The sequence below is a fragment of the Musa acuminata genome, chromosome BXJ2-4, assembly GCF_036884655.1.
Source record: "Musa acuminata AAA Group cultivar baxijiao chromosome BXJ2-4, Cavendish_Baxijiao_AAA, whole genome shotgun sequence".
Lineage (NCBI taxonomy): Eukaryota > Viridiplantae > Streptophyta > Magnoliopsida > Zingiberales > Musaceae > Musa > Musa acuminata.
This window is the reverse complement of record NC_088341.1, coordinates 36,557,045-36,570,030: the sequence shown is the minus strand read 5'-3', so window position 1 is coordinate 36,570,030 and position 12,986 is coordinate 36,557,045. Positions and strand designations below refer to the sequence as shown.

The window sequence follows — 12,986 nt, the reverse complement described above, 5'->3', positions numbered from 1 at the left end:
ACCAATATCATTATTATTACTAGTCTCTATATTGTTATGAATACCATTATCATTATTAATATCATTATCAATACCAATATCATTGCTATTACCATTACCATTATCATTACTCGTATCATTACCAATATAATTATCTATATATATATATATATAATAATATATATTCGATTTCTTTCATTTTTTATAATGCCCTCAAAGTCTTTTATTTTAGAAAAAATAAAATAAAAAAGTTCCCTATTTAAGTCTCATTAATGGAATTAAGAACAATTATAGCTTTTAAATTTTAGTTTGGCTAGTATAAATAATTTTAATTTATTTCTGTTCTTGTATACACATCCAGACCGTCCGTTTAATCACAAGAACGGTCCGACGTTCGTGTCTCTCTTTGTTCGGGTCGGTCGAGCGAGATCGAGCGATCGGGAGAGTGGGAAGGAGAAGGATGGGCGGCGGCGGCGGCGGCGGTCATGGTGAGAGCACGACATACAAGGGTTTCACCATTCACCACCCCAAGCGGTGGCACGTCGTTACCGGAAAGAGCCTCTGCGCCATCATGTGGTGACCACATTTCCCTTAATCCCTTTCGCTGACGCTGACCCTAACCCCTCTACATCTTCTGCCCTCTTCTCTTCTTCCTCGATCCAACCCTCTTTACTTTGTTGATTAGTTGCGATGGTTATCACATGTTATAAGGGTTTCTTTCTAAACTCGTTTCCGATCTTCAAATTTGGGGCTCCACGAAAATTTCGATCTACCGGTCGTCCAAATCCACAAACCACATTCTTGGATCTTCAATTCTCGAGTTTGATCTTGACCGCGAACACGCGTCATGGCCATTAACCACCGATTTCATCGGAGTAATAAATGTTTTTTTATAGGGAGCCACATGCACACTGTGATTCCAGAGCTTCCTTTGTGGCTTTGTGCCATTCCATATTAACTCCATAACTCGGGAGGAAAGACCATATGAGCAATCTTCGACTGGTTGCTGTTCTGAAGCACATAGGGTCCAAAAGTAGATGGTAAACGATTTCATTATTTATTTTCCTGTAAAACTAGTACTACCTTTATTTATGTCATACCCAAATTTGCTCCCCCGTTCTTTGTGCATTTCTTTTTCTCACGAAGCATAATTTAGGGCAGGTGTCTAAATCCACACAATGTAAAGATTTATTAAGCATATGGCACTAAAGAGGGATTGTCATTGTAGTTGATCATATTCTGGCAAATCTCAATTTGGATGATTTAGAAGACTGGCAAATTATTAAGCGTGTCTTGGATCATTTGACAAAACCGTTATGCATAAAAAAGCCCAACCATATATAAGTGGAAAACAGTGGGGAAAGATTGATGTAGCTAACTCCAAATAGTTTATGCTAAAAGTGCTGTTTTCATGCTTGACTGGTATGAAAAATTGTGTGAAGATGCTGATGCATGGCGGTCTCTACAAACTTTAACCATAACTATGATGTCTCACTTGTAGATGCCTTACTTGAACATAGCAAGTGTAATGTAGTTAGGCAATGCCTCGTAGATTCCATTGAGCTGAATGAACTAAGTATTCTTTTGCAGGTTTTGGGTTCTTTACAGGGCTAAGCAAGATGGTCCAGTAGTTTTGGTAAATTACTTATCTCAGAATATACACCCATATACTGATGTATGACCTTTTGATTATGTCAATGTATTCACTGTGGTATGGATACACTCTTCGTAGGGTTGGCGTCATCCTTGGGAAGGACATGGTGACCACTCTCACGAACATGGGCATGAAAATGAGGTATTGTAGTCCTACTAGCACCTTGAATCATCTGGTGTTTCGATTTTACCTGGATGTGCCATGTTTGTGGTTTTCAGGACATCCCCACTTGATGCCTTTTACTTGCTTGACGTAATTACATGTTAGTATAATAGTTTTCATAAATACATCAAGCGTATGATAGTTCTACAGCAAATCCTCTAGAAACATGATTGTGGCCCACCTCTCACCATCTTTTATGCATTTGAATAATGTCAAGGCTGTAATGCAAGAAAACAAGATGGCATATCAGGATGAGGCTTAGGATTGGATGTGGAGAGTTAGGATTAGGTGTTACAAAACTAATGGATATTTGATCAACCTAAGTGATATAATAGTACTTCGATTATCTTTTGCCATTCAGTTTAGTTTAATTCAGTCTCATCTCTTTGATCAACAAATCTGGAAAAATGCATGGCAGTAATCTTCTTTTATCCTTTGGAGTCAATTTACTGTTTGGAGTCAATTTCACTACTAATTTTGAGTTTTCTGGTCATGTTGGGATCGATACACACCCTATCAAGCTTAAACAACTCTAATTTCTCTTTGAGATTGATAAATCTAGCATATAGCATTTGACTTAGTCCAAGCCCACAAACTCATCGTCGATTGGACCGGGCTTAATCGAGTTGCCTGCCGAGCTGAGCCGATCTGAACAACTTGGTTCAATCATCGAACTCTTTAGTTCCTAGTTTCCATCAATCACCCAACCAAACCCTTTTAAATTCATTTTGGATTCTCGCCATCTCTCAATTATATTTCCTATCAGCCACCCAAACGCACATAGAGACGAAGAACTCTTTCAGGGCTCCTCGTGCCCCGTGCGGGCATCTAATTCCGAACCAGAGAAGAAAGACAGTACGAATCTCTGATGACTAAAGTAATTGCAGATCAAACCAGCGCATATTGTTTGTAAGATATGATGAGAAGGAGCTACCTGTCATGCCCGGTTGGCTTGCACACATTCCATTAGTCTAATCTGTGGTTCCGCAACTCCCCGGATTTCACCGGATCCACCTTGCATAGACCACAGACGCACTCGCGCGGGATCGATGTGACTTGCAACGAATCATGAGACATTTCGTGGCCCTCAATGTGTTTGATGAATTGACGAATTCGCATGGGCTGGCTTCTCTCGGCAAGCTCACTACTAAAAGGTTCAACAGTATGGCGTTGGTCGTGCTTATCCGAGTTGGTAGAAGATTCACTCCACCGCTCGTGCGCGCCTTTGGTTTTCCTCTCTTTCTTTAATGGATTAGTTTGTTTAGTACTCTAGGCTCACCCAACCCCGCCCTCGTTTAAGAACTGCCGGCCTCCGACTCCTCTCCCTCTCATCCCTCGCTCCGCAAGATACGCAAAGGAAAAAGAAGCTCAACTTAAAGAGATTGGAGATCAGGAAGCGTACCAGGCCAAAGGAGATGGTCTCAGGATTCCACCGTTCCGTGTCTCTGCCGGGCTCGAACCGCCTCGATGAGCCCTGCCACCTCCGCTCCACCAGCCTCCCCTGCCGCTCCCACCCGGCCCTCTCCCACCTCATCGACCGGATCCGCTCCTGCCTGGATCCCTGCACCCGCTGCTCCTCCCCCGCCGCGGGGCTCGGCCGGATCGAGTGCCTCCTCGCAGCCCTCGACGACCTCCTCCGATTACCTCAGGCCCAGGACACGCTCCGAGGCGGACCCGCCTGGGCCGACCGCCTTCTCGACGGCTTCCTACGCCTCGTCGACGCCCACGGCTCCCTCCGCTCCGTCGTCACAGCCCTCGGGCAAGACCACGCGGAGGCCCGGGCCGCGATCCGGCGGCGCGACCCCGTGCGGCTCGCCTCCGCCGCGCGGTCCCACCGCCGGGCGGAGAAGGAGCTCGCCAGGCTCGCCTCGACCGTCAAGGATCTCGCCAGATCTCGGTCCCTGAACCCGGGGCTGTGGGCGGAGGAGGCCGAGGCCGAGGTTGCCGGCATCATCGCGGAAGCGGTGGCGGCAACGGCGGCCACGTCGATGGCGGTTTTCTTGGCGATCGCGGCGGTGTCATCGTCGGCCGCCTCCTCGATGTCGAAGGGTTCTTGGACGGATCGGGCGTTGAGGAGGGCATGGAAGAAGCGAAGCGAGGAAGGGGCGATGGAGGCGATGGAGGAGAGCATGGAGGGATTGGAGGAGGGAAACGGGAGGGTGTTCAGGAGTCTGGTGAACACGCGAGTCGCGCTTCTTAATATACTAACGCCCTCTTGGTAGAGTTTGGCGCCAAAACTTAGAATTTGAAATCAAATGAGAAATGTACAGTGTGCAAAATAATCATCATATCAAACAAAAGAAAGAGAAAGAAAATGAGGTCTTCTCTTTTTTTATTTTTGGAAAATATTTGGCAGTTTTTAATTAAGGAAAATAATGCTTCCTCTTTACTAATATTTTTTTGATAATTTCCCAAGAAAAGCTCTAAGTTTTTGGATTTATTTCACGCCCCCATTTCTATATTTCTCGTAGAGAATATAAGAGGACTAATAACACGGTAGATGAGCTAAAACTACAATCATTGTGAAGCACACCATTGTGTTGCCAAGCTATGCTTGGTGGTGAAGGTAATGAAGGTGATGGTCGAAGCCGAGCTCGTGGTGGCTGTGGCCGTGCTGGGGGTGCTGCTGCTGATACTCCACTGCTTGTGCAAGCCCTGACCACCCTTGCGGATCTCGCGTCACCTCCAGCAATGAGTCCCTCACTCGATCTGCTTCCACCACTTCATCATCTCTTCTCTGCATATGGATCGTCTATGGATTTAATTAAGCTCGATTTCCATGAGACTTTAGCCTGAGAGTTTGATCATATTACCTCAACTCTGAAGACGTTCAAGACTAGGCTCCCGTACGTGGTGACACTGACATTGGTTACTTCCAGTCCCAGGGAGCTCATCGCCTCCAGCAGCCTCGAAAACCCTCCTTGCTTGTGCTCGCACAGCACCTTCAGGAAGAACTCGTTCGCCTCCAGTTGCCTCACCTCCACCTGTGGCTGCTCATGTGCATCAAGATGCAGTAAGGAGGGCTTTCTAGTGTTGCAGCGGTAGAACATGTAAAGACGATCGATCACCTCCATCTGCTGACCCTTGTCGGATGATGGCTTGTTATCGTCGGCGGCGGCTGCCGTCCTGGGATTGTTCCCAGAATCGTCGTGATCCAGCCACCCATTTGGGATCGGGACATCCATTTGGCTGTTGCTGTTGCGGAGGTTGCTTCCGATCTGCTTGTCGTGGCCGTCGTCCTCCTGATTCGTCTCCTCCAGTTCGTCCTGCAGATCCTTCACTTGCTTCTGCAAATCCATCACGTACTCGATGGCGTCTCCTAGTATCGAAGCCCTGTCCATCTACCCATCGCCAACATTTCTGTCATTAGCATCGTTCGACGAAGTAAGGCTTATGATCCTTCGGCTAGAAGATGATTTGCAACCTTTGTGATCTTTGGAACCAATGCGCGCAGAGCATAGAGCCGATCGTTGAGCTTCTTCCTTCTCTTTCGCTCCGCGAAGAGGTTCTTCGAGCAGTGTTGCTTGCCCGACCTCCTCGCCGGCCGGTGCTCCTCGTCATCGTCGCTGCCTTCCGAGCCCGACTCGATTCGGGCATTGCCTTCCATCTTCAGGGACTCCTTACCGTGACCAGCGATCTCCCGAGTCACCGACGACTCCGCACCAAAATTGTGGCAGTGCAGATTGCTCGCGGTCGTCAGGAGCGACTGCTGATACGCCAATGCGTCTTCCGGGAAGCCATTACCGACCATGGACTCCGACAGCGGAGGTGGAAGATTGCCGAGAAGGAAGAAGTTTCTGGTAGAGCCATCGTGCAGGACGTCGTCATCCTTCGTCCTGTCGAACAAGTTCAAGTGGGAGGCGTAGAGATCCCAGGGAAGAGCTTGAGCGCCCGTCGCCATTGCCTGCGGGGCAAGCCATGGCTGGGAATCATCACCACCACCAGCACCCGAGTCCATATTGTTATCAGCCATGGGTATGTCGATGGAGCGATCGAAGGAGTCCGAGGTGCACTGGGACATCATGAACTCTCGGGTGCGTTGGCCATCCGTCATCTGTGCAGAAGATTTGCCTCAGTGAGTGCGAGACATGCAAAGCATATTTAAATCTCTTTAGAACATAAGAGTGTTCTTTAAAGAATGAACAGAATTTGGTCATTCAGATGGTGTGTGAGCTCTCAACAGATCGATCGAGGAGGAAGTTAGGAAACACTTTACGTGCTCTGAAACGAACAGCTCAACACGCCCACCGGGCATGGGAACCAAGAAGACATTTGTTCTAGCTCTCGCTCTACTCTGCAAGTCTGATTACCACAGGCTAGGAGAAGCAAAGGGTAAAGGTAAATTGCATGGAAGAAGTGACCAAGAGAAATGAAACCTGCGGAGCAGTAACAGCAGTAAAGCCTCCTCCATTCACTGCACCAACAGCCATTCCAATGTTAAGAACTTAGGACATAGGAGTGACAGATGATAGCTCAGCAGATCATACCCCAAGCTAGAAAGTCTCTTGGATTATTTGTTAGAGAGATATCCCATGCCAAAACATGTAATTTCTCTGGGTACAAACATAGGAGGATATGGCTGTCTGTCAGTGAGGGAAGAGAGAGAAAGAGAGTAAATATCAAAAGCAAAGTTGTAATTGTGGTAGCAGAATCCTTGTGAGAGAAGAGGGGGAAGATTTGTCAGGGGAATCTTACGCACCACTAGTGTAACTCTTCCCCCTTCTTTTTGACCTCTTTGACCGTCCTGAGAATGTAAAGAGAAGGTAATAGAACAGTAAGAGAACACGAAAGGAAGAAGAGAATCGTCTGAAAGCTATAGATAACTGCAGCATCCTTTGGAGGACAAGGAGGATACATATCATCTTATTCACCCTGCTTTCACTCTCTTTCCCGTCGCAAGCAGAGAATGGATTGCATTGCTTATAGAGGACGCCACTGCTCTCCGTAAACTACTGCTCGGTTCCGTTGACCTGGTCAAGAAAATAAGCGTGGTTGACTTACAAGCGAAACGATGAACTGTCGATAAAAGCAGAGTCGAAGTCAACGAGGAACCACGGTAGCACTTCACCACGAATCACCAAGTCTGTCATGCTGCATGTTCGGCCGGGCAAGCCATCGTATCGGACCTGCTCGGCAACCTGCCGTCTGGTTTTGGATGACGCCGCAATCGTCGAAGTCATCGTGCCACGACACACTAAATTTTGTCCTGAGGAAAACAAGATTATTATTATAGGATAGCGGGAATTAAGAACTCGAGAACATTGTCGAGTGACAACAGGCACAGGTAATTTATCCTGGGCTGCCACACATTGTGGCGATAAGAGAGGCGGCTGCTTTATTTAGTACATCGATCATGCAGCTGAAGCCGACACACATTTAGCCTTCTCGACTCTCGGATAAGGAGGCAAATCCAAAAGGCCTCTGGCCGTAGCAGTCCAAGTTGTCTCCATAGCTCACTCCCAGGAGGTCACAGTACGTCTTGTAGAATCCGATCCGGTCCGCAACCCGGGCATCGGGCCCTATCCCGCACTCCAACCCTCCGTTAATGATGTTGGTGACGACACCGTATCCCGGCAACCTCCCTGCGGACTGATCGGCGGTCGACGGGGTCCACCGCCCGGTGATCACGTCGTGGCACGACGGCTTCGGCGACTGCGGCGTCATCCAGAACCACAAGGCCGTCTTGAACGAGACGACCGGGTCGGTGGCGACCAGGTCCGGGTTGTTGAGCAGGTCGACGCCGATGGCTTGCCCCGCCGGTCCGTAGTTGTAGTTGCTGAAGCGTGAGGTAGTTGTTTAGAGGAGATATCCACTGCATGCTTACAAGAGGGGGGGAGTGCATCAACTTACAAGGAGATCTGCATGGGTCCTCGGCCATAGTACTTCTTGCCGGGAGCGCATGGCCACTCCGGCCTCCATTGGCAGTGATCCGATGTGTCGGATTGTTCCGTGACATAATAGTAGCCCCAAGCATATGGACCGTCAGGGGCCGTTGCCCACCCACCTTTCCGACATCAACAGTTTGTTTACCTTATCATGCATGATTCAGCTAGCGAAGCTTAACATGTCGAAAGCTCCTTAATTACCAGTTGTTTCGTGGGAGGTTTGTGCTAAGAAGGCAGCGATCTCCCTCGCACGAGTGGTGGCATCACCGGTCGTCCCGAACCCGCTGAAGGAGTTCGCGGCGGCTATGAAAGCGTCGTACTTGTAAAAGGGGTTCCGATGCTTCAGCATTTGGTCGAAGAGGGAAGAGCTGATGATGGAGGCCACGTCGCCGCCGCACTGGCTCTGGCAGCCGGAGCCGCAGTATGCCTCAGTGGACCCGCAGAAGCCATACTGGCTGCAGCATAGTCCCCCGGGGCACAACGCACCCCCCGCCTGCGTTCCGCATTGCTCGGCGAGGCCGCCGAACAACGCGGCCACGCTTAAGAGGGTCAAGAACAATATCTTCATCTTTTGCTTTTGCTTTTGCATCCGACCACCTTAAACGCTCGATCGTGGCGTGTTTGCTTCGCAATATATCGCCCCGTTGACTCTTGACCTTGTCTAAAGCATGCTGAGGACGCATGTATTTGAAATGAGGATCTCTTCATCTCACCTCTGAGGCAAAATCACGAGTCCATCGGACAGATCGACGTCAATCATCATAAGTAGGTGACCGACTCCAACGGTGTTGTGGATAAGCACGAAGACGTGGTCACAGACATCTGTAGTCGCCATTAATGCAAGCTAAGCTACTCATTCACGACTTGGATAAGCCCCAGTTGGCCGATGCCAAGACTCTGCATGTATAGGATAAAGAAGGTGTAAACCTGAGTCGAACTACCAGTTAATTCGATAGTTAGGACGAATTTGGATTTGATCATGTGCTAACTCAATCTAAAGGGTTAATTATTGATTAATGAGATAAGCTTAGAACCATAATCATCAAATCCTCATAAATTCATTCAAATGTAGAGCCTATCAGCCCATTCAACCCTCAAATATTATTTATTGCATGATGTTACCACTCATCCCGCCATGGAAAGAATAACAACAATGAGTGGAACGGCCATCGAAGAAGATCCGCTGCAAAAGTGGTCTACTTCGGCGTCTGACAAAGAGGAGATCAGACGACTGAGTCGCGTTCTGCCGATGACGTTCTCTTTTACGTATTAATCCTTGCAATGTTCACGTATTCGATAAACTTCAAATGGAAAGAAGAAAGGAAAAGATCACAACCTTTAGAGGGTTGTAAATGCGATTTTGCAAACTGCCACGTGGGGGGACATCGTAACACGCTCTGCGTCCAAGACGACCGCTGGCGGCACCGTCCATGGGGGGCCCACGCGGGGACCACGTCGCCAGTGGCGTTGATTCCGCCGTTTCTGTCCGTCGGCGGGATTTCCCTCGGAAAGGAGGGCGTACTTGTGACGGCGTTTCGCCGCCGCTGTCTGATCCGGATTCAACGGCGCCTGATGGCGGGGATGGAGGATCTCCGCGTTTGGTTGGTAGCCCGACCTTTTTTGCGTGGGCCCCGGTGGTCCCGTGCTTTGCCAGGGAAGGCGATCAATGGGGTCACTTTATTGTTCTATTTGAATGCGGTCAAACTGGCCAATAAACAAATTCGAAAATCGTGCAGTAACTGATGAACGGTTTGATTCAAATACAAGACGAATGAACGAATCTCGAAGACACCATGGTGGTCGCACGGATCTGGGCGCATGGTGGGCGGCGGGTCCGACAAGCGGCGAACCCTGATGCATCTTAATGATGAGAGCCACGTCGACGGCAGCGATCGCGGTATCAGAGGCCATCGAGTACTGAATGGAATCAGTGTACGGTGCAAAGGTTGCCACGCTTCCCGAACCGCTGGGGGCCCCACGTCGACCGGCGTACGGTCGCCCCTTCCTCCACCGTGTTTAAATCCCGGTCACGCGATTGGCTCCCCCGCTGGGGCCCTCGAGCGCGTCAGAATACGCGTTCTTTATACCAACACGCGAAACACAACATAAGAATATAAATAAAATATACGAACAAAATCCCTGTTATACGACTTATACCGATTGACATGTACGTTTATAATAGGTTCGAAGTCCCGCAGACATAATTGTTTATTGCAGTTTTGTAATGGCTAAATTGACTTGATGTTATCTTAGACCCAACCGATTCGAGCCACAAGATGAAGTTGCTTCGGAAGGAGGGAATCCGTAGAAAACCAGTGAGTCGTGGTGATACACGTCGTTCATCGGTCAGCCTTTTAATTTGTGGTATGCTCTGGTTTTGTTGATATGGCAGCCACTCATGTGAGGAGGAAGAACATTCAACGCTGAGGTATATTTATATGCATTTATCATAGCTTTCAGCTATTTTACTCCACTGTGGTACTCTGGCTTTAATTCCCATGGTATGAAAGGTCTCCAAGAGTCTGTGTTGTTTTGTTGCAGAGATATGAAATGAGGTCAGAGATAACATGAGAACCCCCCATGCAGCCCTCCAGAGGGAGGAGATACAGAGGATGACAGAGATGGGGATGGAGAACAAAACTGAGAGTCCACTTTCCCTCTCACTGTCTCCTTCGCCAGCCCTGTGCGAGGATGTAGCAAATGGATGATTCTGCTTTATTGAATTGAGCCTTCCCTGCCCTCCTCTTTCGGTAATCATCCAGCTGTTGTGTCCTGCATGCCTAGCTGACTTGCAGTCTACCATGTAGCTTCTGCTTCTGCCCAAAGAGTTAATGGAGAGACAGAGACGCGCGCGCACACACTGGTGCAACACATACGACAAGTGCAGTGGGAGATGTAGGCGTGCAGAGGGAAGAGAACAGTTCGGATGTGCGAGTTTCCGAGGGAAGCGGACGGCCTACACGTGCGGATGACTACGGAGGCGTGATTGCCTTGTGCTTTTGTGCTGAGAATGTCTCTCTCTCTCTCTCTCTCTCTATAATGCACATATGTACACACACACACAACAACAACATTCGAATCTTCTGTATTCTACTGTGTATTTGAGCTTGCCATACTGTTATCTTCCGTGTTCCGAGAAGTACGCAAGAGAAAGGAGCTGAGAACGACATATGCATTTACGTGGGCTGATGAAACACCTCACTTTCGTTCTTTCTCTCTCATTTTTTTCTTCCCGTTTTGTCTTTGGTGTGCAGGGCAGTGGAAAGATCAAAAAGACAGGGTCAGGAAAGGCTTATATATACTTGGTTCACATCTTATCAGAAGCTCTCTTTAAGGCAGGGGCCAGTGAAGGGATCTCGAGAAGAGAACTGCGGTTCCCAAGCCACAGCCAGGCAGAAAAGGAGGGGGTGGGGGATTCTCGAGTAAAAACCCTGTTGGCGTGGTGGGAGATGGCGGAGGTGAAGTTGGGGAATTCAAGGTTCAAGCGGGTGTGTGTCTTCTGTGGGAGCAGCACAGGGAAGAGGAACTGTTACCAAGATGCTGCCGTAGAGCTGGGAAAGGAGCTGGTAACCTTTTTATGGTGGTCTTTGTTCTCCCTACCTCCTCTGCGCTGCTGCGCGCAGCTGCTGAGGCTTCTTTTCCTTCCTGCTCAGGTGGCGAGGAAGGTCGATCTGGTGTATGGAGGCGGCAGCGTCGGGCTGATGGGTCTGGTCTCTGAAGCTGTTCATCATGGTGGTGGCCACGTGATCGGGTCAGCACAGACAACACCCTCTCTCTCTGTCTCTCTCTCATTTCAGATGCAACTTCTCTAACCTTTCCTCTTCTTTGTCTTGCAGGATCATCCCAAGAACTCTGATGGCCAAAGAGGTTGTCGTTCGCTTCATTAGATCCTTCTCGTTAGTTTCCATGTCTGTATGAATCATTTCTTGCGTTTGTATGGCGATCAGATTACGGGGGAGACGCTTGGGGAGGTGAAGCCGGTGGCCAGCATGCACCAGCGCAAGGCCGAGATGGCCCGCCACTCTGACGCCTTCATCGCGCTGCCGGGTCCGACCCCCCTCCTCCATAAAACTACTCCTCTTTTCGTTACCCACCACCTCTCGATCTTATCTCCTGCTCTTGAGTTCTCTTCAGGTGGGTACGGAACCCTGGAGGAGCTTCTGGAGGTCATCACCTGGGCGCAGCTCGGCATCCACAACAAGCCTGTAAGCATTCCCAACCCCCAATAGCTCCATGAGAGAGATGACGCTAACGCAGCAAGGTGTTTGTGAAGGTGGGCTTGCTCAACGTGGACGGCTACTACAACTCCCTGCTGGCCTTCATCGACAAGGCCGTGGAGGACGGCTTCATCCAGCCATATCAGCGCCACATCTTCGTCTCCGCCCCCACCGCCAATGACCTCGTCCAAAAGCTCGAGGTAATGACTTGGTTCTCCCCCACCCCTCTCTCTCTCTCTCTCTCTCTCCTCCCCTACCCTGTCTAATATAGTATTCCCTCGTATCCCTTTAGACTGTAAGCGAAAACACCACCCATTATTCAATGTCATACTGCAGGAATACGTGCCTGTGGAGGATGCTGTAGTCGCCAAACTGAGCTGGGAAATGGAGCAGGTCGGCCTAAAGTCCACCCTCCAAGCTGAGATCACTCGGTAGTAAGAAGCCATGCTGATCCCTGCTGTGGTTTGGTCCTTAGCTATTTTGTCCCCCCGACGGGGATGAGGAGAGCATGGGAATTGCATGTACTTATCCCCTGTATTCCCCGCCATGGGTCGATCCTTTTTTGTTTCTCCCTCCTCTTACAACTATAATCGTACGTACTGCTAGCCTACTGCTTGCTGCAAAACTCAGTGATGTCTTTGCTTGCTGTGCTCTCCCTCCTCTCTCTCTCTCTCTCTCTCCTCTGTTGCTGAGCTCGTAATGATGGCCATGGGAGCAATCATGGCGAGGTAACGAACAAAGGGGTAGGGGTTTCTGCTCGTTGAATGGTCCTGGATCTGCGATGATCCAAAGAAAAGCTGGAGTCGGGTTTGCTTTATGTGGCATGCACTGTGCTGCGCCGTGTGGGACATGCAACGGGGACGACAAAGCCCCGGGCGAACCGCGTCTGAAAGCGGTGGATGACGGTGAGGTTGAAACGGAGTAGCCTTCCGCTGTGTCTCTTTGTCTGCACCACAGGATAAGCTCGAAAAGAAGAAGACTTCTTCCGTGTTCTTCCACAGCGGAAGGGCATGGATAGTACATGTGAGTGTGGCAAAGCGTGTTCTCAGGTGCCCACTTGGTGTACCAGTTGGATGTGTAGTAGCGTTC

General features: G+C 49.3%; 4 protein-coding genes across 17 annotated transcripts; 2 read left to right on the top strand and 2 right to left on the bottom strand.

Annotated features, from left to right (window-relative positions):
* The first annotated feature begins 200 nt into the window (after positions 1-200).
* Positions 201-4,043, top strand: LOC103979593 (NADH dehydrogenase [ubiquinone] 1 beta subcomplex subunit 2). Of its 2 annotated transcripts, none has more exons than XM_065105357.1 (4): positions 201-555; positions 876-1,019; positions 1,570-1,615; positions 1,712-4,043. In XM_065105357.1, the coding sequence occupies exon 4, from the start codon at positions 3,211-3,213 to the stop codon at positions 4,015-4,017; it is 807 nt and encodes a 268-aa protein (XP_064961429.1). In that variant the 5' UTR covers positions 201-555; positions 876-1,019; positions 1,570-1,615; positions 1,712-3,210; the 3' UTR covers positions 4,018-4,043. The 2 variants fall into 2 exon arrangements, with proteins under 2 accessions (XP_064961429.1, XP_064961430.1); XM_065105358.1 differs by lacking the exon at positions 876-1,019 and having other exon boundaries at positions 310-555; positions 1,712-1,774; positions 1,852-1,918.
* Positions 4,044-4,331: 288 nt separating this feature from the next.
* Positions 4,332-6,988, bottom strand: LOC103980813 (transcription factor ABORTED MICROSPORES-like). Of its 13 annotated transcripts, XM_065105350.1 has the most exons (10): positions 6,864-6,888; positions 6,651-6,765; positions 6,495-6,539; positions 6,283-6,378; positions 6,172-6,209; positions 6,012-6,097; positions 5,220-5,849; positions 4,864-5,136; positions 4,609-4,785; positions 4,332-4,532 (listed from the first exon to the last, which is right to left on the bottom strand). In XM_065105350.1, exons 6-10 carry the CDS (start codon positions 6,048-6,050, stop codon positions 4,344-4,346), a joined length of 1,308 nt encoding a protein of 435 aa, XP_064961422.1. In that variant the 5' UTR covers positions 6,051-6,097; positions 6,172-6,209; positions 6,283-6,378; positions 6,495-6,539; positions 6,651-6,765; positions 6,864-6,888; the 3' UTR covers positions 4,332-4,343. The 13 variants fall into 13 exon arrangements, with proteins under 13 accessions (XP_064961422.1, XP_064961424.1, XP_064961420.1 ...); XM_065105352.1 differs by having other exon boundaries at positions 6,012-6,209; positions 6,851-6,988; XM_065105348.1 differs by having other exon boundaries at positions 6,012-6,209; positions 6,848-6,984.
* Positions 6,989-6,994: 6 nt separating this feature from the next.
* Positions 6,995-8,380, bottom strand: LOC135610617 (endochitinase-like). The gene is made up of 3 exons (XM_065105356.1): positions 7,882-8,380; positions 7,646-7,799; positions 6,995-7,571 (listed from the first exon to the last, which is right to left on the bottom strand). The coding sequence occupies exons 1-3, from the start codon at positions 8,267-8,269 to the stop codon at positions 7,172-7,174; spliced, it is 942 nt and encodes a 313-aa protein (XP_064961428.1). The 5' UTR covers positions 8,270-8,380; the 3' UTR covers positions 6,995-7,171.
* Positions 8,381-10,886: 2,506 nt separating this feature from the next.
* LOC135610616 (cytokinin riboside 5'-monophosphate phosphoribohydrolase LOG1-like) lies at positions 10,887-12,543 on the top strand. The gene is made up of 7 exons (XM_065105343.1): positions 10,887-11,246; positions 11,334-11,431; positions 11,517-11,547; positions 11,628-11,727; positions 11,815-11,885; positions 11,954-12,097; positions 12,234-12,543. The coding sequence occupies exons 1-7, from the start codon at positions 11,130-11,132 to the stop codon at positions 12,330-12,332; spliced, it is 660 nt and encodes a 219-aa protein (XP_064961415.1). The 5' UTR covers positions 10,887-11,129; the 3' UTR covers positions 12,333-12,543.
* Positions 12,544-12,986: the final 443 nt, after the last annotated feature.

What these genes read in the sequence shown, in the direction of transcription:
- LOC103979593 (XM_065105357.1), top strand. Translation starts at nt 3,211, where the DNA reads ATGGTCTCAGGATTCCACCGTTCCGTGTCTCTGCCGGGCTCGAACCGC.
- LOC103980813 (XM_065105345.1), bottom strand. Translation starts at nt 6,657, where the DNA reads ATGATATGTATCCTCCTTGTCCTCCAAAGGATGCTGCAGTTATCTATA. An exon ending in CTGCTGTTACTGCTCCGCAG is followed by an intron (nt 5,850 to 6,171) that starts GTTTCATTTCTC and finishes TCTTCTGCACAG; the next exon opens with ATGACGGATGGCCAACGCAC. An exon ending in ACAAGGGTCAGCAGATGGAG is followed by an intron (nt 4,786 to 4,863) that starts GTGATCGATCGT and finishes GCACATGAGCAG; the next exon opens with CCACAGGTGGAGGTGAGGCA.
- LOC135610617 (XM_065105356.1), bottom strand. Translation starts at nt 8,269, where the DNA reads ATGCAAAAGCAAAAGCAAAAGATGAAGATATTGTTCTTGACCCTCTTA. An exon ending in AACCTCCCACGAAACAACTG is followed by an intron (nt 7,800 to 7,881) that starts GTAATTAAGGAG and finishes GATGTCGGAAAG; the next exon opens with GTGGGTGGGCAACGGCCCCT. An exon ending in GGACCCATGCAGATCTCCTT is followed by an intron (nt 7,572 to 7,645) that starts GTAAGTTGATGC and finishes CTCACGCTTCAG; the next exon opens with CAACTACAACTACGGACCGG.
- LOC135610616 (XM_065105343.1), top strand. Translation starts at nt 11,130, where the DNA reads ATGGCGGAGGTGAAGTTGGGGAATTCAAGGTTCAAGCGGGTGTGTGTC. An exon ending in GAACTCTGATGGCCAAAGAG is followed by an intron (nt 11,548 to 11,627) that starts GTTGTCGTTCGC and finishes TATGGCGATCAG; the next exon opens with ATTACGGGGGAGACGCTTGG. An exon ending in TCGGCATCCACAACAAGCCT is followed by an intron (nt 11,886 to 11,953) that starts GTAAGCATTCCC and finishes GTGTTTGTGAAG; the next exon opens with GTGGGCTTGCTCAACGTGGA.